Here is a 24,461-nt window from a genome sequence, read left to right as displayed (position 1 = left end):
CAGGCTTTTAAATATGGTGCCAGTTCCTGCTCCAGAGTCATCTGACACTGTACTTGTCGACCTGCCTCCCGCCCCCGCAACATGATCGGAGGGTGGGGGGTGGGTGGCCAGTGTCTCCAATATGTAAAATGGCTGCCTGCCAAGTGATCGCGGTGGGGGGGCCATCCACATCGCAGACAGGAACAGCACCCATTTCCAGGCCTGCCTTAAATTCAGTCAATAGTGTGGAGAACAAGTTCAAGGAATATATACAAGATAGTTTTCTAGATTAGTATGTCAAGGACCAACTAGGGAGGATGCTACTTTAAATTCAGTACTATGCAATAAGACAGGGTTAATTAATAACCTTGTAGTAAAGAAGTCTGTAGAGAAGAGCGATCATAACATGATAGCATTTTGTATTGAGTTTGAGAGTGATTTATTTAAATCTGAACAAAGTAATCTATGTAGGTATAAAGGGTGAGTTAGCTAAGGTAGATTGGGAAACTAGATTAAAAGACATGACAGTAGATAAGCAATGGCAAATATTGAAAGAACATCTAATTTGCAACAAATAAACATTCCCTTCAGAAAAAATGGACCAACCGTGGCTAAGAGAAGTTAAAAATAGTATTAGATTAAAGAAAGAGGCTCATAATTTTGCCGACAAGTGTAGCAAGCCTGAAGAATGGGCATATTTTAGAATTCCACAAAGGATGATCAAGAAATTGATAAAGAAAGAGAAGAGAGAATGTGAGAGTAAATTAGCAAGAGACCTAATAACAGATTGCAGAAGCTTCTATAGGTATGTAAAAAGGAACAGATTAGCAAAAGTAAACATAAACTTCTTTGAGGCAGAGACTGGAGAAATTATAATGGGGAACCAGGAAATGTCAGAGACATTAAATTAATACTTTGGCTGAATTTTCCCTCCGGGTGTGGAAAACAGAGGTCATGACTGTTTCCGGGTGCCAAACTGTCACTCATTGTGATTTTCACGGGGTGCCCTGTTAATTGGCCCGGAGACTGGTTCACTGTCCAATTCAGGATAGCGGGTGGGCTCTCGAAGCTGGACGGCCAATCAGAGTTCTTCCAGCTCGGAAGAAGTAGCAGGCTGCAAATGAAGGTAAGTAAGAGAAAAGGTGCTTCAAGATGGAGGCACTCTCTCTCCAACTTCTCAAAATCTTAAATTAAAAAATGGCTTTTGTAGCCAGGTCTCCACTGAAAGGCGGGGAACCCCTTTACCCGGCAGCCTGTGGCTTCTCCTGCACCCAGGCAGACAGGGAGGGATACTAGGCCTGCCTGGAGCACTGATCCTCAGTCTGCAACCAGGAGGTCATTTCCAGCCATCTAAACTGGCCCCCACAGCCTATAGGAAGCTGGAGGCTGACTGGAAAATTCCATTTGGCCTCCTTTAATTGGCCTTGAGTGGTTCTTAATAAGCCTGATTGGCTACAAGATGCATGTGAGCATATAGCCCTGCCTGCCCCCGATCCAGCTTCTGCAAAAATGGCCCAGAGGCAGGATGGAGCCAGGGAACTGGCACACCGGCTGGCTGGGCTATTTTTAGCTCCTGCCTGCCTCCGTTCCTGAAAATCTAGCCCTTTTTATCTGTCCTTGTTGAAGATACAAAAAAAATTCCAGAAATAGTGGGGAACCAAGGCTCTAATGAGAATGAGGAATTTAATGAAATTAGCATTAGTAAAGAAATAGTACTGGAGAAATTAATGGGACTAAAAGTCAACAAATCCCCTGGACCTGATGACCTGCATCCTAGGGTTTTAAAAGAAGTTGTAGTGTTACAAAAGTGCCTCTGTGTTTTGTTAAATATATTTTTTGAGGATTCATTTTTGAAAGAGTGAAGAAGTGTTAAACTTTGGGGTTTTCAAAGGGGGTCCCGTAAAGACCAGCCCCGGAAATATTTTTTAAAAGGGACACTGAGAGGTCTTGTGAGGAAAACAAGCCTTTCCAGGAAACCACCTGACTTCCAGCAACAACAAGCCTTTCTGGGAAACCACCTGACTTCCAGCTCAATAACAAGAGAGAACTTTGGACACCTGGAGAAAGTGTTTACAAAGAAATGACAGGTTTTGCTTTTGAATTGTTTTGAGTTAGGGTTGAACTGTATAAAAAGGGAGAGAACCTCCAAGGAGAGAATAGAACTTCCAAGGAGAGAAGAGAATTCCCAAGGAAGGAGAGAAGACCACAACCCAGCTCAGCTTTCCAGCACCTCTCTAAAAGACCCTGAGAAGTCCACTGTGTCAACTCATCTCATCTCTTGTCTTTGAAGAAAAGCCTGCTAAATTAATTCTCAATGCTGCCTGAAAAGAGATGTTCTAAAAGATCCCAGTGACCCGTCTACATGTACTCGGAGGCCAGACTGTATGCCAGTTTTGGAACACAACATATCTCATCTGCTGTTTCTTCAAGAATGAGCAAGTATTCAGCATAAGTGTTTCTTGTCTGTAATAGAGCTCTAAAAACAAAAATCTCTTCATTTTTCCGGTTACCCTGAGTATGTGTGTGTGCGAGTGTGAAGGGCTAAGGTAAAAAGGGAACTTTAATATTTTAATCTGTGTGTTTATGCTTTACTTCATTACTGGTTAAGACTTGTTTTATACTAAACTGATAATTTTGTTGTTTATTAAAGAAACCCGGTTGGTGTGTTTTATTTTGGGATAAAAATAGAGTCTATGATTGACCGTATCGGTAAGTGGGAAAAAATTTAAATATATGTTGCACCCATGGAGAAGTGGAACTAGAATAAACAGTGCACTCCTCCCGTCTCGGTCGTAACAACAGATAGTGGATGCATTGGTTTTGATCTTCCAGAAACCACTAAATTCTAGAATAGTACCCACAGATTTGAAGGCAGAAAATCAAATTCCACTATTCAAGAAAGGAGGGTGACAGAAAACAGGAAACTATAGTCCAGTTAGCCTAACATCAGTTGTCAGGAAAATGCTAGAGTCTAATTATTCAGGACACGGTAACAGGGCACTTGGAAAATCATAATATGATTGGGCAGATTCAACACAGATTTATGAAAGGGAAATCATATTTGACAAATCTGTTAGTGTTCTTTGAAGTTGTAACTAGCAGCATAGATAAGGGGGAACCAGTAGATGTAGTGTATTTGGATTTTCAAGAAGTATTCAGTAAGGTGCCACACAAGAGGTTATTACACACATTTAGGACTCGTGAGATTGGAGTAGTATATTAGCATGGACTGAGGCTTGGTTATTGGACAGAGTCAAAGGGCCATTTTCAGGTTAGCAGGCTATAACTAGCAGGGTACCGCAATGTTTACTGCTGGGGCCCAGCAATATCAATGCCTTAGATGATCGAACTGAGTGTAATGTATCCAGGTTTGCTGCCGTTGCAAAGTAAGTGGGAAAGTAAATGGTGAGGAGAATGCACAGAGGCTACAAAGGGACATAGTCAGGCTAAGTGAGTGGGCATAAATTAACAGATGGAATCTAATGTGGCAAAGTATAAAATTATTGGGCTGGATTTTGTAGTCTCGCTGCAGGAGCAGCGACAGGTGCGGAACATGGCAGGCGTCTCACACATGACCCACGCGGCCACACCGTTGTGATTATGCGGTGGGCAGCCACCTAACATAATGGCAGCGACCGCACCCCCCAATCATGTGGTGGGGGCAGCAATGGCGATGCCATGAATGACGTCACCTGATGCAGGAGCAGATGCTGGCGCCATCTTTAAAAGGCTGCCAGCCCTACATTTACTCTCTGCGTTCTTTCAGCATCAGATTCCTGAGGCTAAAAGTCTGTGCTCTTCAAATTGTTACTTTATCTGCAAGCAGCCTCTCTGGGCATTATTACAACAATGGTAGATGGACCATCAAGGGTGGCCCCACAGTTCAGTGATGCCTCCCTGCTGATTCTCCTCCAGGCTGAAAGGGAAAGGCGGTAGGTCCTTTTCCCCAGAGATGGCAAGAAGGGGTCCTCCCGCCTGACTAAGCGAGCCTGGATGGAGATTGCAGAGAAGGTTAGCAGCCATGGGGTCACCCTACAAGATTGGGTCCATTGTCGGAAGAGGGTCAATGACTTCCTGCATTCAGCAAAGGTAAATGGCATGTTTCAAAATTGCTCGGTGTGCTCTGATTGTCTCTACATAGTATGGCACATGGGTGCCACTGCCATTTCAGACAGTGAAGTCAAGGAGAATTCATGGCACATGACTGGCTACATATGTGAATCAAGTCTCCCTCGTTAGTACCTCAAAGCACGTCAGTCCCATGACAGGGTGAGTCCGTATGCCAGACAAAACATCCCCCAGATGTTGATGAAGGGCCCACATTAGTACAGCAATGTTCAATATCTGTATCCTTGCTCTTTCAGAAGAGGGCCCATAACAGTAGGGAGTCGTCCAGGACTGGTGGCGGGATGCCTGACTTGAGGCCTCTGTTGCAAGCCAAAGAGGAGGCGCTAGAGTTAGCCTTGAGCCAAGGAGCATGTACCATATCGGACGTAGAGCTCAGAGTCCCAGTTGAAGAGAGTGATTATTGTCAAACACAGAATGATACAAAATTACATCTCATATGCAGACACTATGCTGTCATTGCGACATATGTACCATAACACCTAAATGTCTGTTCTTCACATTGTATCCTGGGGTATTTTCAATGCCGGCAGAGACTAAGGGAATGACAAGCACCTCTGAGGAAGCGATACACTCAGAGGATGCACTGTCCCATCACACTCCTGCACCTTCCACTAGCGCAGATACTCTCACCTCGGTGGTATCCGATCGGCATTAGATTCGTTGTCACGAACTGGTGAGAGCACCACACACGCACCCAAGCAGATGGCTGAGGCTGAGATAGCCGAGGCCTCTGACAGTTGGAGGACTGTCTGTGTCCAGGCTCATGCTGAGTCCCAGGCTGATGATGAGTCACTGGTGTAGGCAGCACAGGACGTGCTCGAGTTGCAGGGAAAGGTTAGGCAACATCTGGCGGAGATGCTAGAGGCCATGTGCAGCTTTGAGTGGATGGTAGAAGAGTCCATCCATGCCATGACTGCTGCCATGTCCCAGGCGTGTGAGCACATAACTTCATTCAGTGAGAGGTTGGTGACCCCCATGGACAGCCACATTCTCCAGATGCGTTGCAGCTGCTGGAGCTAGACTCCCTGGCAGAGGGGCTGAGGACACTCAGAGTGTCCTGAGGGGAGACCCCTGATGCCGAGCGCAGTCTCTCCTCCAGAGAGCAGGGAGGTTCCAACGAGTCTTGAGAGGGAGGAGCAGGACCAGGAGTGGGAACACTCTCCATGCTCCTGGTCCTTCTTTCGCCCTGTCACTGCTGAATTGAAGTAATGCCTGAAAAATGAGAGATGATCTCATTGAAACTTACAAAATGACCTGCAAACCTTCACCTCGGAACATAGGAACATAGGAGCAGGAGTAGGCCATTCAGCCCATTGAGCCTGCTCTGCCATTCAATTAGATCATGGCTAATCATCTACCTCAATGCCACTTTCTCGCGCTATCTTCATATCCCTTGATGTCATTTGTCTCCAGATATCTATCGCTTTCTGTCTTGAACATGCTTAATGATTGAGCTTCCACAGCCCTCTGGGGTAGAGAATTCCAAAGATTCATCACCCTCTGAGTGAAGAAATTCCTCCTCAGTCTTAAATGGCCTGCCCCTTATTCTGAGATTATGCCCCCTGTTTCTTGACTCACCAGCCGGGGGAAATATCCTTACTACATCCACCCCGTCAAGCCCTGAAAGAATTTTGCAAGTTTCAATGAGATCATCTCTCATTTTTCGGGCATGACTTCAATTCAGCAGTGACAGGGTGAGAGAACGACCAGGAGCATGGAGAGTGTTCCCGCTCCTGGTCCTTCTCCAGAGAGCAGAGGTTTCAACGAGCCTTGAGAAGGAGGAAGAGAGGCTGCGCTCGGCATTAGGGGTCTCCCCTCAGGGCGATCTGAGTGTTGACATCGGCTCCTCAGCCCCTCCACCAGGGAGTCTAGCTTCAGCAGCCACGACACCGGAGGACAGCCCTGCACTGGTGCAGGAGGCCCCCGGGCAGCCAGGGCCTTCTAAGCCTCAGGCGCCCAGAGGATGACCACCGAAGTTATCCCAGGCCAAGGGGTGTCCTGATCAGCAGCCTGCCTCCAGTCCAGCTGCCAGTGCAGAGGAAACACCGCGAAGGAGCACCCATAAACATATTAAAAAGACACCTTGATACATATGGGTATTCATGGGTGAGATGAATATGTCATGTGTACTCTAATTAAATGCGTTGTCCTGCCAATCATCAGCCTTTACTGTCTGAATAACTCATACCACCATGGATTGATCATGTGTCTTTCCATTACATCATAAGCCTTACAGTGTTGCCAATCTAAGCAATAACATCATTGCCATGCCAATATGCATGACTTGACACTGCATGGAAGAAGTCACATGAGCAATGGCTCATTTAGCTGCTGCCGGTCACGCTGGAGTGACGGATATTACAGAGACCAAAGACTTCAGACGACATGCATGATGGTGGGTTGTGTTCTGAGAAATATTTATTGAATTTCAGGGATTCTGCAAGCACTCAATTATCAGTCTTTGCCTTGCCACCCTTGCTCGCTGCTCGCCAGGTCGGTCCTCCATCACTGCTCTCTGTGCTCCCATGTGTGCTTTTTGTCGGTTTCCCTCTGTGTCCTCATCATCGGAGGATGTGTCCTGCTCCCGTACCTCTTCATCTTGCAAGGCTTCCCCCCTCTACACTACAATGTTGTGCAGAATGCAGCAGACTACAATGATGCACCCAACCTGTCTGGAGCATACTGTAGGGCTCCATCAGATCTATCAAGGCAGCGGAAGTGCATCTTTAGCATACCGATGGACTGCTCAATGGGCACTCAGGTGGAACCATGGCAGGCATTGTAGTGCTCTTCAGCATCGTTGCTGGTGTTCCTCACTGGTGTCAGAAGCCATGTTATCCCCAAGAATAGGTCCCTGAAGCTGAGCAGGGGGAGTGAAAAGCAGCAGCACCTAGGGTTGGCGCAGTATGAACGAGTCATGGCAGCTGCCTGGGAAGTGGGCACACACTTGCAGGAAGCACTTTCTGTGGTAACACAATAGTTGGACATTGATGGAATGAAAGCCCTTTCTGTTTATATAGGCAGCTGATTGGTCCGTGGGAAACCCTGATGGTCACATGTGTGCTCCTTGCACCTGTGGGAATCCCGCAATAACCCCAAATCCAATGGCCCTCTCGGCCTGACTCTCAGGGTTAGTCCTGAAACAGACATAGTCGCCAGCCCTCCTGAACAAAGCATCAGTAACCTCCTTAATGCAGAAGTGCACTGCGAATTGAGAGACCCCACACATGTTGCCAGTAGGTACCTGGAATGATCCAGAGGCATAGAAGTACAGGGTCATGGTAACTTTGAGGGCTATAGACTCACTGGTGTATCTGGGCTACTCTGTGCCTTGGTGACTGCTGCTGCTTGCATCTGGGAGCTTCCTCCTGGAAGCATTTTCCTTCCAAAGTGGATAGACTGGATCTTGTTCTCATCCCGAAGGTGGGTTTCGTGGTGGGGGGGTCAGAGAATCGGAGGGGTATGGCCATCATGGAACCCGAAGTCGGGATTCCCAGTTCCAATCTTTCCAGGGGCAACGAAGCTCTTGTGGTGGCACCTCCACTGCTCTGGTAGAATCACGGCGAATTGCATTCAAATCTGGGAGCACCTGCCCTCTTGCGCCCACCTCTGGCAGAGATGCCTCATCACAGAAAGGGGATCCAGGAAGACAGGGTGGATCATACCTATTTCTATGCTCCTCATAACTTCAGGTTCCTTCAAAAGGTCAATTGCACCTATCTGGGCAGAGATTTATGTTAATTCCTGTTTCAGCATGAGCTCTATGGTATGGCATGATGAGGCCCGCACAAACTTTAAATAAGTGCAAGCCAACCCGACCATCGTTATATCATTTGAGTTGCCTGCACTGGACCACCAACAACAGCAACCTATACGGTTTCCCATTTGTGCCCTCCCCCGCAAACAGTGTAACCAGTTGCAGAGTTGCCCCCTTCCCTGACCCACGGTGCACGAATGCAGAGTGGGCCCTGTTCCACCCTTTATCCGTACACAAATGCAGAATTGACCCCTTCCCCCTCCCTTATCAATAAACAGATGCAGAGTTCCAACCCCCCCTCACTTCTGGAGATTCAACTTTAGTGGAAGTGTCCTAGTTCATAACAAAAGCGAAGGATAGCAAGGCATTACTTACCTAATCTTTGCAGGCACTGAGGACTCTCACCCCAGTAGTGCCAGCTTTTCAAGAATGGGAAAGTGAAGGCATGTAAGTGAAGGCACATGAGTGCCGCACGTCGAGCTCAAGATTGGGAATGGCTGGTAGGAACATGGCAGATTGCATTCAAATCAATGCAGAAAGGTACTTACTATATTTAAAGTAGGGTCCCATTGCAGAGCAGCAGAAGTGCCGCCACAGAGCTCCGCTGCTCCCGGGAAGATCAGAACCGGGAATCCCGATGTTGGGTTCCATGGCGGCCATACCGCTCTGGTTCTCCGGCAACCCCCCCCCCCCCCAACCACCACGAAACCCGCTGTCGGATTGAGAACAGGATCCGGTCCATCCACTTTGGAAGGAAAAATAAAAAAGCTAAATATTTTTTAAATGGTGATAGACTGGGAAATGCTGATGTTCAGAGAGACCTGGGCATCCTTGTACATGAATCACAGAAAGTTAACATGCAGCCACAGCGAGCAATTAGAAAAGCAAATGCTACGTTAGCCTTTATTACAGAGGAATTGAAAAATATAAGATTCCGAGGAGACTTGTGAGAGTGGATGTGGACAGGATGTTTCCTCATGTGGGAGAATCTAGAACTAGGAGATCACGGTTTAAAAATAAGGGGTTGCCCATTTAAGACAGAGATGAGGAGAAATTTATTCTCTCAGAGGATCATGAGTCTCTGGAACTTTCTTCCTCAAAAGGCAGAGGTACATAGATTCTTGATAAGCAAGGGGGTGAAAGGTTATCTGGGGGTAGACAGGAATGTGGAGTCGAGGTTACAATCAGATCAGCCATGATCTTATTGAATGGCGGAGCAGTCTCGAGGGGCCAAGTGGCCTACTCCTGCTCCTAGTTTGTATGCTCGTATTGGAGTATAACATCAAAAATGTCTTACTATGGTTGTATAGGGCATTGGTAAGAACACACTGGAGTACTGTGTATAGTTCCTTACCTAAGGAAGGATATACTTGCCTCAGAGGGAGTGCAACAAAGGTTCATTAGAGTGATTCTGGGGATGAGGGGATTGTTTTTGAGGGGAGAGTGTGTACACAAGGCCTATATTCCCTAGAATTTAGAAGAATGAAGGGTGATCTCATTGAAACATATAAAAGTTTTAAGGGACTTGACAGGTTGGATGCTGATTCATGGGTCTAGAACTTGGGATCACAGTCTCAGAATAAGGGTTTGCCCATTTAGGACTGAGATGAGTAGAAATTTCTTCATTCAAAGAGTAGTAAATCTTTGGAATTCTCTACCCCAGAGAGCTGTGGTTGCTCAGTCATTGATTATATTCAAGACTGAGATCGACAGATTTTTGGGTACAAAGGGAATTACAGGTTGTGGGGATAGTGCAAGAAGGTGGAGTTGAGGTAGATGATCACCCATGTTCTTACTGAATGGTGGAACAAGCTTGAAGGGCTGAATGGCCTTCTCTGCTCCTATTTCTTATGTTCTTAAAACATATTCTTTCGCCCTTGTCAGACCTCAGTTAGAATACTGTGCGCTGTTTTGATCTCCTCACATGGTGGGTGATATTGAGGCTATGGAAAAGGTGCAAAGGAGGTTCAATATACTAACACAGTTTAAAACATCTAGTTATTGGAAAAGAGTAAAAGAGTTGGGACATTACACATTACAGAAATATCGACTTCGGGGCGACCTGACTAAGATTTATAGTATTATAAAGGTTATATACTGTGTATGAGTTGATAGTTTGTTCCAATTAAACAGGTTAGGGAGGCCGAGGGGTTAAAATTTCAAGTTGTATAGGGCCAATTCTAAGTTAGATGTCAGGAGGTGGCTCTTCACACAGAGAATATTGGACCTCTGAAACAGGCTGCCAGCTCATGCAGTGGGCGTCAATTCACTGAATTCCTTCAAGCAAGAGCTGTGCCTATTTTTAACTGGGGCAGAAATCACCTCATACAAAAGGTAAGTAGAACTGCATAGAATTAGCAGGGCCAATGTGATCTTCTAGACTAGTTTTGATTGCTAGGAGGTTGAAAAGGAACTTGTCTGATTATTTTCCCCAAATTGGCCTGGTTTTTCACCTCTCCCAGGAGATCACATGGTTTTGGGTGCAATGGGGATTGTATATATTGTGATACACAAGGTATCGCAATTGTGTGGGACAAGCTGGGTTGACCAGAAGATCTTTTCCTGTCTGTCAGTGTTTGTTTATTTTGTTAAAAATATCAAAGAACAGTACAGCACAGGAACAGGCCATTCAGCCCTCCAAGTTAAAAATATCAATCATACGTTTGCTGGAAAATGATGGATTGTGGAGAATGACAATGTAAAAAACTGTGGAGTCAAGTTGATTCAACTAGTTTCTAAAACTGACTGCTTCATGCGTCAGACTCCTAATATACTGCCTGCAGTAGAAAGCAGACAACCTTGTGTACTGATTGTTACTAGGAGCTACTTGTTTGTTGATTGTTCTAGTGCTTACATTATCAACAGCAACCTGTCAAGTTATCAGTTAAATGACACCAATGCAATACAGATTAACCTTTTATAAGTTGCTTCTGCAGAAACATCCCCATTTACAATAAACTTTTCAAAGTCTTCTTAAAGGTCAGATGGAGAATAGATTTTTTTTAAATAACAAGGTGAGTGATGTTAGTGCTGTGGAATAGAAATCTTCCCACTTCATTCACCCCAGTGTCAGTATCAAGCACTCCCAGGTCAGGTATAGTACAGGCAGATGCAAAATAAAGCTCATTTCACTCTGCCCCAGCAATACACCTCAATTCCACCCTCAGAGGAGGAGACCCGACAACAGCAGTGTGACATTTTTCCATTTCCTACACTAGCCATCCTGTAGCCTCTTGTGTGAGATTGCCAATTACAACCAAATAAGGGACACTTTTGTGCAGCAGGTCCATGCCCATTAGGAACTAGAATGTCCGCCCAAATTCAATTCACATAAGAAACCCTTACAGACAGCATACGGAGGAAATATTAATCTTATCAGTCTGGATTGGATGTCATCCTGGGTCCTGGAGATGAACGCCTAGCATCTGCAACCAGTTCCTCCCAGAACTCTTTTTTCCACAAAAAACATATTTTATGTACAGCCCTTGCAAAATTGTTATCGTAGTCTGCTGGCAAATGTGACAAAGGCCCTACACAGTTGGGATTTAAGTAACACCTACCACATTCTTCCTCATCACTAAAATCGTCACAGTCTGGTCGTCGATCACACCTTTTTGATGCCAAGACACATCGCCCCGAGTTGCACTTGAAATGACTTGGGGAGCACTCTGTCAACAGAATATTAAATCATTTTGTAAATGCACTTTCATTGCATCAGGTGAGTATGATTGTACCCGACAGACTTTCAATGCAGGCAGGCCAATTATTTCTACCCATTATTTTACCACTTCTATTATTAAATTATTGGGAATTTACACTTAGTACGAATTTAGAGTTAAATGGGGAAGTATAAACAGTGAGGAATTATTTACAGCAAATCACAATATGGAGCAAGACCTACATCTCTCCCAGGTTTGTTTGAGGCTGCAAGATATGAATCTCACTTAATGATTTCATTTACAGCAGAATACCTAAATCAATTCATTACATATATTCACTGAAGACCTCCTGCTGCCTACACTGAATCAAAGCCACCTCAATATAAAATGCACTGGGATTGCTTTCAGATCGGGCCAGAACTCCTTCACATGTAAATATGACCACTTGTTGCAGAAAATAACCAGATAGATTTCTAGATGTTATTTGAAGTCATTCTGACAACCAATCCAAATTCAGGAATTTGTCTTTAGAACGTTTAAATGGATACTGAAAGTTTAGCTACTTCTACCTTCATAACATCATCTACCCCTGCCTCAGCCCAGTTGTTGCTGAAACCCTCATTCATACCATTGTCACTTCCAGATGTAGTTACTGCTATACTTTCCTGGTTGGTTTTAGATCCTCCACCCTCTGAAAACTTCAGCTCATCCAAACTCTTCTTTCTGCATCCTAACCTGCACCAAGTCCTGCTAACCCAACATCATTGCACTCGCTGATCTACATGGGCTCCCAAATCCCCACAATTTAAAATTCTCATCCTCCTGTTAAAATCCCTTCATTACCTTGCCCCCTTTCTACCTCTGTGACTTCCTCCAGTCTTACAATTCTCCCAGAGCTCTGTGTTCCTCTAACCATGACCTCTTGAGCATTCCCTACTTCATTCACCCCACTACTGCCACCTGTGCCATTAGCCATCTAGGCCAAAAGCTCTGGAATTACTCCTTCCTAATCTTCTTCACCGCTCTCTCCTCCTTTCAGACCTTCCTTAAATCCTACTTTTTTAAACCAAGTTTTTAGTTACTCCTCCTAATATCTCCTCCTTTGGCTCTCTATTAATTTTTGTCTGGTTACACTTCTGTGAATGCCTTGGGATGTTTTAGTATGATTTACAAATGCAAGTTGTTCTTTTGTTCAAAAGATGCAACAACCGAGTTAAAAACAAGGGTCCAAGATGAACAGAAGCTTCTTTGTGTATTTTAGAAATGCAATTTATTTTTGTTGCTGCAGAGTCCCAAGCTTCATCAATATTTGGTATTGAATTGATTAATCCCAGCTGGTGTAGGTATGCCTGGGTTAGAGAGAGGAAAATCAGCCAGGGTTCAAACTTTTGATCCCACACTATGACCTCCACTGGAAAGAGTAGATGATGATGACACTCAATATCACCTTCACTACTTGTGTGGTAATCTGGCAGAGCAGCTTGTCTGATTTTCATTCCATTTGAAATCAAAGGAATGAAAATCGAATGGGTTCTCTAACAGGGTGAGGAGGGACAGGGAGAAGGACAATGATGCGCTCTGTCAGATTACTGTCTGTGCGGTGAAGATGAAAATTTACCCATCAAAGTTTAAACTTACAGATAAAGAATAGCCAATTGGGGAGGTACTGAGGTCAGCTGGCAACCCAGGAACTACACCCAGTAAGAACCAACTTCTTCAGAAGAGAAAATATATATAGTTTGAGATTGAGACTAAAAATGGAATGGTAGGATAGCTGCAACTTATTATTCTTCTTAAAGTCCACAAGGGCAACACTAACCCTCCACATTCTCATCAGGCATCAGACATGTCTTGTTGTCAGAGGTTTCCCTGGGGAACTGTCGGCAGTCTGTGTCCTCTGGCCACTGCAGTCCAACCATGCTCAGTACTGTCTCACAGTGTTCTTTGGACTCTTCACACAGGGATCTTATTACAATAATAAAACAAAAATATTAAACTTCAATTCGGATGTTATAAAATGGGAGGATAGGTAACTGATTGCATATAAAATAAAAGTGATTTTCCCATGAAAAATAATGGAGGAGAAACTTATTTAATACCAGATGAGGCCATGGGTCTTTTTCTCCTTTGTATTAGTTGGATATATTTTTGTGCCCACACAGGGCTCTGGTGCCGGGTCGAAAAGGCAGGGGAGAGTCTCGCCTCGGCCACCTGGAGCCCCCTCAGCGCAATTCTATGGCACCCGGCCTTGGGATCACCGTCCTTTTAAAGACAGGGATCCAACCTCCAAGAGCTGCCGGCCAATCACAGGGCCAGCAGCTCAATAGTCTCGGCAGTACCACCAGAAAAAGTGTTCACTTCTGGTACTGCAGCCTTAAGATCCAGGTCCAGCGTCGGACCTCAGATAAGTGAGGCGGTGTCGCTGGGGCCAGTCCGGAAGGCCCCGGTGATGGGCGGGGCAGGGGGGTTTGGAGGGTTGACTTTGTGTAGAGGGGAAGGGGGGTCCAGGGAGGTTTGCTGATGGGAGCCCTCTGTGGGCCACAGGTTGCCCACAAAGGAGGGCCACTCCCGAGCCCACAGGGCGGTCGTCTTGTTTACTGGGTGACCTCCCCACATAGCAGATGCCCCCCCTGCCACTGCTGGCAGTATGCCAGTGGCGGGGGGGGGGGGGGTGGGGGGAAGAGACCCTGAAGTGGCTGTTAATGGGCCTCAACTGGCCTCTAGGCGGGAAGGCCATTGTCAGCCTATCCCGCCCCCGACAAAATTGCGTTGTGATGGGGAGGCCCTCCGCCCCCTGCCTCTTGTTGCAATTCTATGGTCCCCCCGCCTCCGAATCTGTCTTGGGGGGCCCATAAAATTCAGCCCAGTGGCTCACTTAAAGCTTGATCTAGATACAGTTTTGATAGAAAATCATTTGGTTAATCAACTCTGTTCTGCCACTTTGTGAGTCATGACAGCCCTTCCTTACTTCAGTCCTTTAACACTCTTAATTCCCAAGTAGAAAATTAAAGGTATATAGAAATGTATTATTATGGAATCTTCTGCCATCAAGCAAATTGGATTTTGCTGATACAATAAGTAGTGGATGTATCCATATCTGTTACAAGTTGTTTATTCACTCCAGAATTTTGCACAGTTCATTAATGTGGCAGTCTCAGATTATGATTGTGAGAAAACCATCTGGCGAAACCTACAAAAGCAGAAAAGGTACAAAATCTGACACATTTGGGCTGAATTTTACCAGGCCTTTGGAGATGGGCTGGGAGGCGGGAGGACTCATAATATGGCAGGGGCCAACTCCTGCCCCTGCCAGCATTTTACCGGTGTCAGGAGGGGCTGCCACAACATGTGGAAACCGTTTGGTAAACCCTAGCGGACTCCCAGGGCGTTTCAGGGTGGGGGGATGGTCTCTTTATTGGCCACTCCATGGCCTGAAGAAGGACCCCCAGTGGCAATGTCTGCTGCTGGAACATATCTGGCCTTCGAGGGTGCCTTTGGACCCTCTTCCTTGTCCTGCAGCCTCAGCACTGGCCACCATTAGTGGTGGTGCTGCCGAGCTGCTGGCCCTCTGATTGGCTCTGGGAGGTGGATTGCCAACCTTAATTGGATGGCAGTCCTGGCACCAGCCTCTTAATTGGTTGTTGCCCTTAAAATGTTGCCCACTGGCACAGGGTCAGTTCCTGCTTTCGGCCCTGCAGTCAGGACTTCAGTGTTGATAGAAAAATTCAGCCCACTTATACTGCAACCTGTTCTTCTTGGATTATTACAGACTTTTTTGCTAAAAGTCTTGACTGAAATAGTGCTTTCCATCAGTCATACTTTCCGATAAGTACTTTTCAAATAGAGAAGACACTCTGCATTACCTGCAAGGTGGGACCCGTTGATTAGTCTCATAGTCACACTTTGGTACAAGGATGGTGCATGCAAAGAACATGAGGTACTTGTAACAATTGGTTTGAACAAGGGTTGGAAAAAGTGAAAATTCCCAGCTGATAGATGCCTCCTTCTGGTTTCGGTGACCCAGGTAGTTAGGGTAGATAGTGGAGTTGTACGGCTGATTCATACAGAGCTCAAGAGTTATGGACTCACATTTACCTGCAAGAGAGAAGAACATTTAAATAGATGTTCTTTCAAGATACTCACTTTTTAAATTGTTGATTTTAGCAAAATGGATATAGGCTAAATGTTAGACAAACTAACTGGATTTTGTTTGTAAGATAAAAATAAAATAAAATCATGCCATCTCTAAAATGAACTAAGTTCTGTAGTGCTTTATTACATTGTGTGATGCATTGGCGCAATGTACACTTTTTGCAAACTTTTACTTGTACTTGTGGTCAAATGCAGGCAAACTTTGGTTGTGTCGTGTACCACAGTGATCTACACATCTTTCAGAATAATGTGATCCAACAGCACTTGTCTAACTTACTGCAGTTTATTCTACTGTTTGGAGCTGCACAACTTGAGCTTCCATTGCACGTGTTGGTACAAGAATTTTCAGCACAGGATAAATCCCCTTCCTTACAAGGGCTCTGATCTGCTGGAGCGAACAGAAAACACGTGTGATTGCTGTTTCTAATTCCCCTCCTTCCCAAAGTATATCCTTGTGCATCCTTTATATCAGGAGGCCTAGCTGGTCCAGCCCATCCATAGTCCATGTTGCTCTTTGGTCAACTAATCTCAAGTCAACTTTTACTAGCTCAGGAAAGGATCCCTATTTTTCCCTCGTCACTTCAAGTGGATTTTCAGGGTTGGGCAGCTTTAGATTGTCCTGCGAGATAGCCTGAAATGCTGTCAGCCAGAAAATGTTGATAAAAAGTGAGTCAGGAGCCTTGCCTGGGAATATTTGATGCAGACATTTGGTGCAAAAAAAACTAAAACTTTCCATCTCTTGCTCTGGTTTCCACAATCTTAATAAACACAAAAATTCATAGCAAGTTCTAACTTTGGAAACAAGATATTTACACTGTCCAAATGATAGGATAAATTAACAGATTAATATTCCCAATAGTGCAATATACTAAATCATATCATAATCAGGCTTCCATAGAAAGCAACTGGAAAAAAGTATTTCTTGCACATTAGTAGGAGCAATATTTTAAATGTTTTTGCTTATTTAGGAAAAATTGTAAAGGTAACAACATTAATTGTTTTAGTTAAATCTAGGGGGTTTAATCTCCTTTGTAAGGATACAAATGTACCAATGTACCACTAAGACAAATTAAACCCCTGAAGTTAACAAAAATGACTCTTTCCACAATCACTAAATTCTCTTCTCCTCAGCTTTGGAATCAATTACATTTCATTGCAGAATCATTTAACTTATCAGGATTAAATTCTGGTTTACTGCATGATTGAATTCATACTTTCAAGTTTTGAGAATTCTAGCCTTATTAATTGTTTGTACTGAATTAAGAAGAATTACAAACCATGAGTTTTGGAACAGTTTAGTTCATCACTCCAGTCCTCACAGTCATTTTCACCATCACAGTGGAAAATGCTTGGAATACATCGGCCATTACTGCATTCCATCAGACCCTGGCTTTTGCATGCTGGAAAACAACTTTAATATTTTAACATTTTAATATAATAATGTTAAAATGGAACTATTTTAACTACATTTAAAGACTCTTTGTTCCAATGTGAAATAGAGAAGGGAACTCCTGCATGAATATGAATGACGTCTCGCAATATTGAACAAGTGTTCACTGTGAAGCACGAAATATATACAGTGCTGAAGAAAATCCAAGGACATAAGAGACACTGTTGATAGCTTTACTGAAGAAAAGATGTATTGAAGATATATAACTGATATGACTGTAGGGAACTATCATGGCTCTTGATGTGGGCGTAGTTGAAATATGCAGCTTGCCTGGTAGGATCATTTCAAAGGGAATTCTGACCTATTTCCTTAAAGAAGTAATGAGCCCCTAGATAAAGAACTACAAGGAATAGGAAATGCTACTGAAAATAATTTGTGCAATGCAAGGAGTCTAAACCACCAAGCCCTGACAACATGTGCCCTAGGATGTCGAAATAAGTCAGACAGAGATAGCAGAGGCTCTGGCCACAATTTTTCAATCCTTCTTAAACATGTAAATTATGCCACAGGACTAGGGTGTAGTTAATGTAACATCTTTGCTCAGTGATAAACTGGGTAAACGTAGAGCATTTATTCTTAAGTTGTGGACAAACTCTTAGAATTTAGAATCAGGAGATAAAACTAGTGAGCATTTAGAAATGTATGGGTTAATCAAGGGCAGCCAGCTTAGATTTGTTAAAGGCAAGTTGTGCTTGACAAATTTAATAGAGTTTTTTGAAGAAGTGACTAATTGGAGAGATAAAGGGAATACAGTAGATGTATTACAAATGAATTTTCAGAAGACTTTCATTAAGATGTCCAACAAGAGGTTTATTAGAGAATTCAGGCATGTGGTGCAAGATGAAATGCAGCAGCTGGATAGAAAATTGGGTGACTGGCAGGAAACAGTGTTAGGATTACTGGATGTTGTTTGGATTGAAGAAGTGATGTACCCCAGGGGGTCAGTGCTAGGTCTACATTTGTTCCTAGTACATATAGGTGACTTGTGCATAGGGAGTACAACATTGAAATTTACTGACAACACAAAAGTGGACAGTTCAGTAAAGAATGAGGAAGACTGTAAAAGACTTCAGGATGACAGACAGGTTAGCAGAATGGGCAGAGAGGTGGCAGATACAATTTAACGTGGAAAAGTGTGAGGTAATACATTTTGGGAGGAAAAACAAGGAATGGGAGGTTACACTCGGTGGAAAAATGTTGCAGTGTGTGGAGCAACAAAGAACTTTAGGGATTTGGAAGCATTCTCACCTGAGTCAGAAAGTTGACAGTTCAAGCCCTAGTCCAGGACATAATTACATAAAAAGTGATTTTATGAAATGGGACTCCCAATGGGGAGCCTTGTCTAATGTGAGAACATACTGTGACAGTGCCAGGAGCTTGATTTCACAAAAAGGTGGAACACATTTTGAATATCCCATAATTTTGCAGAAATTTCTTGAAGTCCGTAGGCATTTTAGGGTATATAGAAATGTCTTTGACTTTAGTGTAGTGGATGAAGGAGATTGTTACTATATAAAATTTACTTTGATTGTCTTTTACCTTTCTGAACATTTACTTCTGTTATGTTGGATTGGTGTTCTGGAGCATTTTTTCATTTACTTTTACTGGTTAGGAAGAAATTTTACTGAGTTTTCTCTTTTTGGAAGTTTTGCCTGTGGATTGTCTATTGGAAAATAAGGTCTCATTGGCTGTTTCACATTTTATACCTTTATGTTCTTAACACAGGAAAAAGTGGTGAAATCATGAAAGAATGCATTATTACTCTTAATTAAGCATTGGGTACAAAAGCTTACATTTATAACAGTTATATTGACACTTCCATAAAGTAGGCAAATTAAACACATCTCAAATAATTCTACTTGTGTAGAATAGAAACATTGTAAGATTCATCAAAAATCCTCTTCTGCAGCAGATGCAGAACATAAGAGTTCTGAGTGCCTTGTGGGTAAAAGCAATGGCCAATGTATTTCTATGTCATTTAGAAATGAAAGTCCAGATTTAATTGCTGTTCTGTTCAGTTAGGCTGGTTGATCGCTATTCAGCAACTCCTGCTGGAAAGTGCAGCCCTGAAACTCCTTTGATTCTTTTTTTAATGCGATTTTTACAGGAAGGAGGAGGTGAGGCGCTAACGAATGTGAAGTGGGACCCAGATCTGCTATGTCTCCTCCCAAATTTACAACCACCAACAATTACACAGGAAGTTGGGGAAGACAATTCTTGCACATACCCTGCTCAGGGTGACATAACTGGAAAAGGTGGTAGTGGCAGGATAAGGTCAGGGGTCCTAGATCTCACCAGTTCACCCGAGTTGCCCCTGACACATACTCACATATTCATTCATACTTTACATATCAGAACTAAATCTGGTGGAAGTCAGACTTCAAAAGTCAATTTGCAAGTGGCAACTGACTGGCATTGGATAAGCAGCAAAATTAAATTATTTCAACTTCAACCAGCTCAGCCAGTTCTGGGATGCTGCAGCAAGCTGATGGAATAAAATTCTTCACCCTTACTGACAGCAATGTTGCAACAAAAATGATGCAGGCGCTAACCTAAAATATAGAGACAGGGCTAACTGTTGAACACTGTTGGCAAGCTGAAGTTCTTCCCCACCATACTTCTGGTTGTGCTATGATCCACCAGAAATTTATCAAGAACAGGCTTGGCTTAGTTTTGGTGCCCTCCTTAGTCCACTGCCGCTCACTAATTAGGTCTGCCCATGAAGAACAGCTACCATGCAGAATCAATGCCTTCGGGAGAGATGGTGAGAAAACTAAGACAAAATATAGATTATTGATACCCTGAAAAAAGTCTACCTTGGTAATTCTTCTTTAATCTTATTGATGGTTTATTGTTTTGGTTTAATGTAATAAACAATCACTTTTGTTTGAATTAAGTAATACGCATCTGACTTCTGTTCACAGCATTTTATTTAGAATTGACATCCACATACTTGCACTTTCCAGCAGGAATCAGAAGATAAATCAGCTCAGCATTTTGTTTATAATACAGTATCTAATTAATCAGTCGGTGCACGCACGTATTATAAGATGTATTGTACATTAGATCTAGACCATGTTGTATCTATCTTATAATTTTTGTACACGTGTTTATAGAACATGATTGCATATTTAATTTACATTAATAATGTCCTGCATGACTACACTCATAGAAAGGAGGTTAAAGCATTGCCTACACAATGTTATAAAATTTTGTTCCTTATTTAAGATTTTCTTGTGAAACAGTTCAAGTACACCAATCCTTCCTTATGTACCATGAGGGTTCCGGATATGTTTCCCAATCTATTCCCAAATTCTCGTCTTACTGATAAGCTATAATGTTTATGGTGAATTGATGACTTACAGCAGTTAACCTCATCAGATTTATCCATGCAGTCCTGGTCCCCGTCACAAACCCAGGACTTAAGGACACACCGGCCATCTCCACATCTGAAATGGAGCTCTGGATTGCACTCTGTAAAGCAGCAAGTAGTTCAAGAAAGGCAAGAAATTGTAACACAGGTCACTGCAAACGAACTTAGGGCAAAAGCCAGATTACTTAATGAAAGCTATTTTGTTTAGGATCAAATCTTAACAGAGTTTAAATTATATAGCCAATTTGCCAAATGATATGCACTACCTCCATTTCCTCACCTGAAGTACTCAGTCTTGCTATATTACTGCTCCGTTGATGCCAGCAACATTCTTATACGTCACCTGGGGCTATTCTTCACATGTAATCCATGGTAAGTGCCATCAAGCTATTTTACCATGGAGAGCCTTGTGCTGACATCCATGTAACTTGCACTTTCCAGCAGGAATGGTGGATAGTAATCAGATCAGGGTGGCAATAAACTGTATAATTCAGAAGGTCCAAGGTTATCCTTGCTCTATGCTGAGCCATTTGATCTCTACTTAGGCAGCAGTAGAGATTCTATATTTGCCTCCAGTACTATTAAGCTAGAGAAAGGGAAGCAAGTCAGACTTCCACTTTTACCCACTGTGCCATCAAGGGAACACATGTCCCACATTTAATGAACTTAAATAAGACCTAGATCAGCAAATGCATTTGGAGGAATAGAAATGTCATTTGACCCATTGTATCTGTACTAATGTTTCACCTGGAGTTATCGGCCCCATTCCCATTTCCCTGCTCTTTTCCCATATCCTTTTATATTCTTCCTTTTCTAGAACTAGTTTCAGAATAAGGGTTCGCCCATTTAAGATGGAGATGAGGAGGAATTTCTTCTTTCAGAGGGTCATGAATCTTTAGAATACTCTACCCCAGAGAGCTGTGGAGGCTGAGTCATTGAATATATTCAAGGCTGAGAGAGACAGATTCCTGAACTATAGGGTAGTCAAGGTTTGGGGGAACAGCCAGCAAAGTGGAGTTGAGATCATCCATGATCTTATTGAATGGTGGAGCAAGCCCGAGGGGCCATATGGTCAATCCTGGTTCTATTTCTTAAGTTTGCATATTTTCAAATATTTTTTATTCTTTCATGGGATGTGGGTGTCGCTGGCAAGGCCAGTATTTGTTGCCCATTCCCAATTGTCCGCGACAACTGAGTGGCTTGCTAGGCCATTTCCGAGGGCAGTTAAGAGTCAACCACATTGCTATGGATCTGGAGTCACATATTATCCAATACCTTTTAAATGATGTTATAGTCTCTACGCCAATAGTCATTTTTGGTAAAGTATTCCATATTTTAATAACCCCCGTGTGAGAAACTGCTTCTAAATTCTCCTTTTCATTTTTCAAAATGGTTCACAGATACCCTTTGTTACTGATTCGGTCTATATTGATATATATTGACTGGTTTGGTAGCACAACATCAAATGGGAGAACTCAGTCGTGAGGAAAAAGATATCTGAAATCTTTTAGGTAAACTTTTAACAAAACACTTGTTCAGAGTTTGCTTTGGATCCCCTGTAGTGAAAATAAATTTAATTACAAGTTGAACTGCTCCACAGCAGAACAGCAAGTGATTCAGAATATCTAGCTAAATGGTTTTGTTGATTTGTAAATGCTGATGTTCCTCATTTTTAGAAAAGAGTAGTGACTCTTATTTGAAATTTGCAAAGGTCTGTTAGCTCTCAGATATTTCTGTGTCAACTTTAGCATATCTGAGCATTTGATAATTTTCAGACTGTAGCTGAATTCATGCACTGATTACAGTCCATATAAACACATTTCTGACAGTATTTTGATATACATTTTTATCAAGCTCTTACATTAGAATTTGATTATAAGGTATATTGGAATGGCTACAGCAGCTTAAACAGGAAGGCCTAGAAATTTGTCTATGCAACACCTATTTTCCAGCACGAAGTTGCCTCCCAGGATTCCGATATGGTGGACAGGAAGCACAAACTCATTGTGCTCTCCATATTGATAAAAGCCAAAAAATCTGTGTGCAGTGCTCATGCCTGAAACAGGTGTTAGGCCCCTTATTTGCTATGCAAAGGGCCTAACACCTGCTTGAGATCCCCAATGTAAAACTAGTCAGCTCCGAGGTGACAGCTGCACTCAGGAAAACCAGGTCTAATAGATGGTTCTTAAAACAAGGTCAGGATGTATGCCCGTTTCTGATATGTAATACCATGAAATTCTATGTAATTTCACTACAAATTACTATGACCATTGTTAACAACCTGCTGCAATCTGACTGTTGAGTCAAATTTATTGATGGCAGATTTCTGTTTCAAAATATAACTTTAGATTCCAGGCTCTACTTACCACAGCTCAGTTCATCACTCAGGTCCCCACAGTCATCGTAACCATCACATGAGTTATTATAGTGAATGCATTTGCCAGTGCCACACTGAAATTGTCCTTCACCACAGGCTACAACAGGAAAATAAAAATATAACCAGGGATAAAATGGGAAACATGAATGAAAACAACAGCTTAGAAACTCGATGATGCTGAATCTGTTTTCCAGTCATAAAATGGCCACAAATGTCCAATATGGCAGGCCTCAGGCATGTGCACATTTTGAGGTGGAAGACCGCCATCCACCCCCTATTGGTCCAGCTCCTGCCTGCCTGTTTGAAGCATTTTTAAGGCCAATACATTATGATTTTGTAGAAAGGCAAGGCAAAACTGTGGAAATTGCACATCACTGTACATAGAAACCAGGCTCAATATGTCTACATCAACAACTTGCATTGATAGAATGCCTTTAACAACAGCCAAATGCCCCAAGATGCTAAAAGAAATCCCACTAATATGCATAGTCAATGTTCCTGCTAAGCTGCGCGTGTGTGTGGCCTGGAAGGTACCATGCAGGCCTTATTCCATGTTAGATACTACATGTGGACCACACACTGAAAATCTGGCCACACGCAACAATTAAAATCTAAAGGGAACATAGTACATTGTATGTTTTTAGTTTCCTTGTGGGTCAGGATGACCAGGAGTATACCTTGGGCCCTACAGTGGGCTTCCTCTCCCCTGACCAGATTCCCCTGCCAGAGCACTTTCTTTGTTCTGGGACTTATTCCCCTGGGTCTACATTGGTGGCCTCCTATTGCCCAATTTTAATGGCTGAGCAACTGCTTCTCCCCAACTTCCTGGCAATTTTGATCAGCAGGTTGGCAAACAGCATTTCAATGAGGCCCAGCCATCGAAAGCAGTCAAACCATATTGCAACTTCGGATGGAGGAGCCACTTGTCTTGCCATGTTCCTGGCTGGCTGGAAGTTAAATTCAAGCCCTGAATGTCAGCTTGAAACACTGATGATTGACTGTATGAATAATGACCACTTTAGTGAGGTCCTGGAGAATGCCCAAAGCCTCAGTTTGTATAGTGGGGGGTGTTAATGGTGATCATTTAACCCAGCATGCCCCGTGACCTAAACCACTCTATTCAATGTCTGGGGCCTGAGGCTCTTAGTTATTGGCAAGTTTTCAGGTACTACGTGAGTGGCACAAATGGCATTCAAAACACTGAATGTTTATTCAAAATTTCAATGCCACCAACTTTATCTCTAAGCATTAAACGGTTACCTTACTACATCTTGAATAGTTTAGAACTAAAACAAAACCAATAAACTGAACACTACTAAGTCACCTACTCTGGGTTTTATGTGATAATCAAGGTCAGAGAGCTAATAAAATATATATATTTATGAGAAACTAAGTGCGCGCAACTTTGGGTTATCATAGTTAAATGAGGATTGTAAAAAGTGTAAAATAAAAACAGAAAATGATGGAAACACTCAGAAGGTCATAGGGTTGATATTTCTCTCTTCACAGATTCCGCATAACCTGTTGAATGTTTCCAGCATTTTCTGATTTCAAGCATCTGCAGTATTTTGCTTTTTATTTTAAAA

The 24,461-nt window shown here is 43.0% G+C and overlaps 1 protein-coding gene across 6 annotated transcripts in view; it reads right to left on the bottom strand.

The window, feature by feature from the left end:
- corin (corin, serine peptidase) overlaps nt 1-24,461 on the bottom strand; it is a 261,008-nt gene that overhangs the window by 60,368 nt on the left and 176,179 nt on the right. For 5 of the 6 annotated variants that reach the window (XM_068035959.1, XM_068035969.1, XM_068035978.1 and 2 more), the window contains exons 7-13: nt 22,865-22,972; nt 20,489-20,599; nt 16,953-17,075; nt 15,953-16,060; nt 15,387-15,618; nt 13,343-13,488; nt 11,425-11,532 (exon numbers count right to left, since the gene is read on the bottom strand). In XM_068035959.1, coding sequence (XP_067892060.1) covers nt 11,425-11,532; nt 13,343-13,488; nt 15,387-15,618; nt 15,953-16,060; nt 16,953-17,075; nt 20,489-20,599; nt 22,865-22,972 — 936 coding nt within the window. The remainder of the gene's footprint in view (nt 1-11,424; nt 11,533-13,342; nt 13,489-15,386; nt 15,619-15,952; nt 16,061-16,952; nt 17,076-20,488; nt 20,600-22,864; nt 22,973-24,461) is intronic. The other variant, XM_068036006.1, reaches the window with a different exon arrangement.

Source organism: Heterodontus francisci, chromosome 1 (assembly GCF_036365525.1).
Source record: "Heterodontus francisci isolate sHetFra1 chromosome 1, sHetFra1.hap1, whole genome shotgun sequence".
Lineage (NCBI taxonomy): Eukaryota > Metazoa > Chordata > Chondrichthyes > Heterodontiformes > Heterodontidae > Heterodontus > Heterodontus francisci.
Note: the sequence above shows the minus strand (reverse complement) of the source record. Positions and strands in the feature narration are given on the sequence as shown.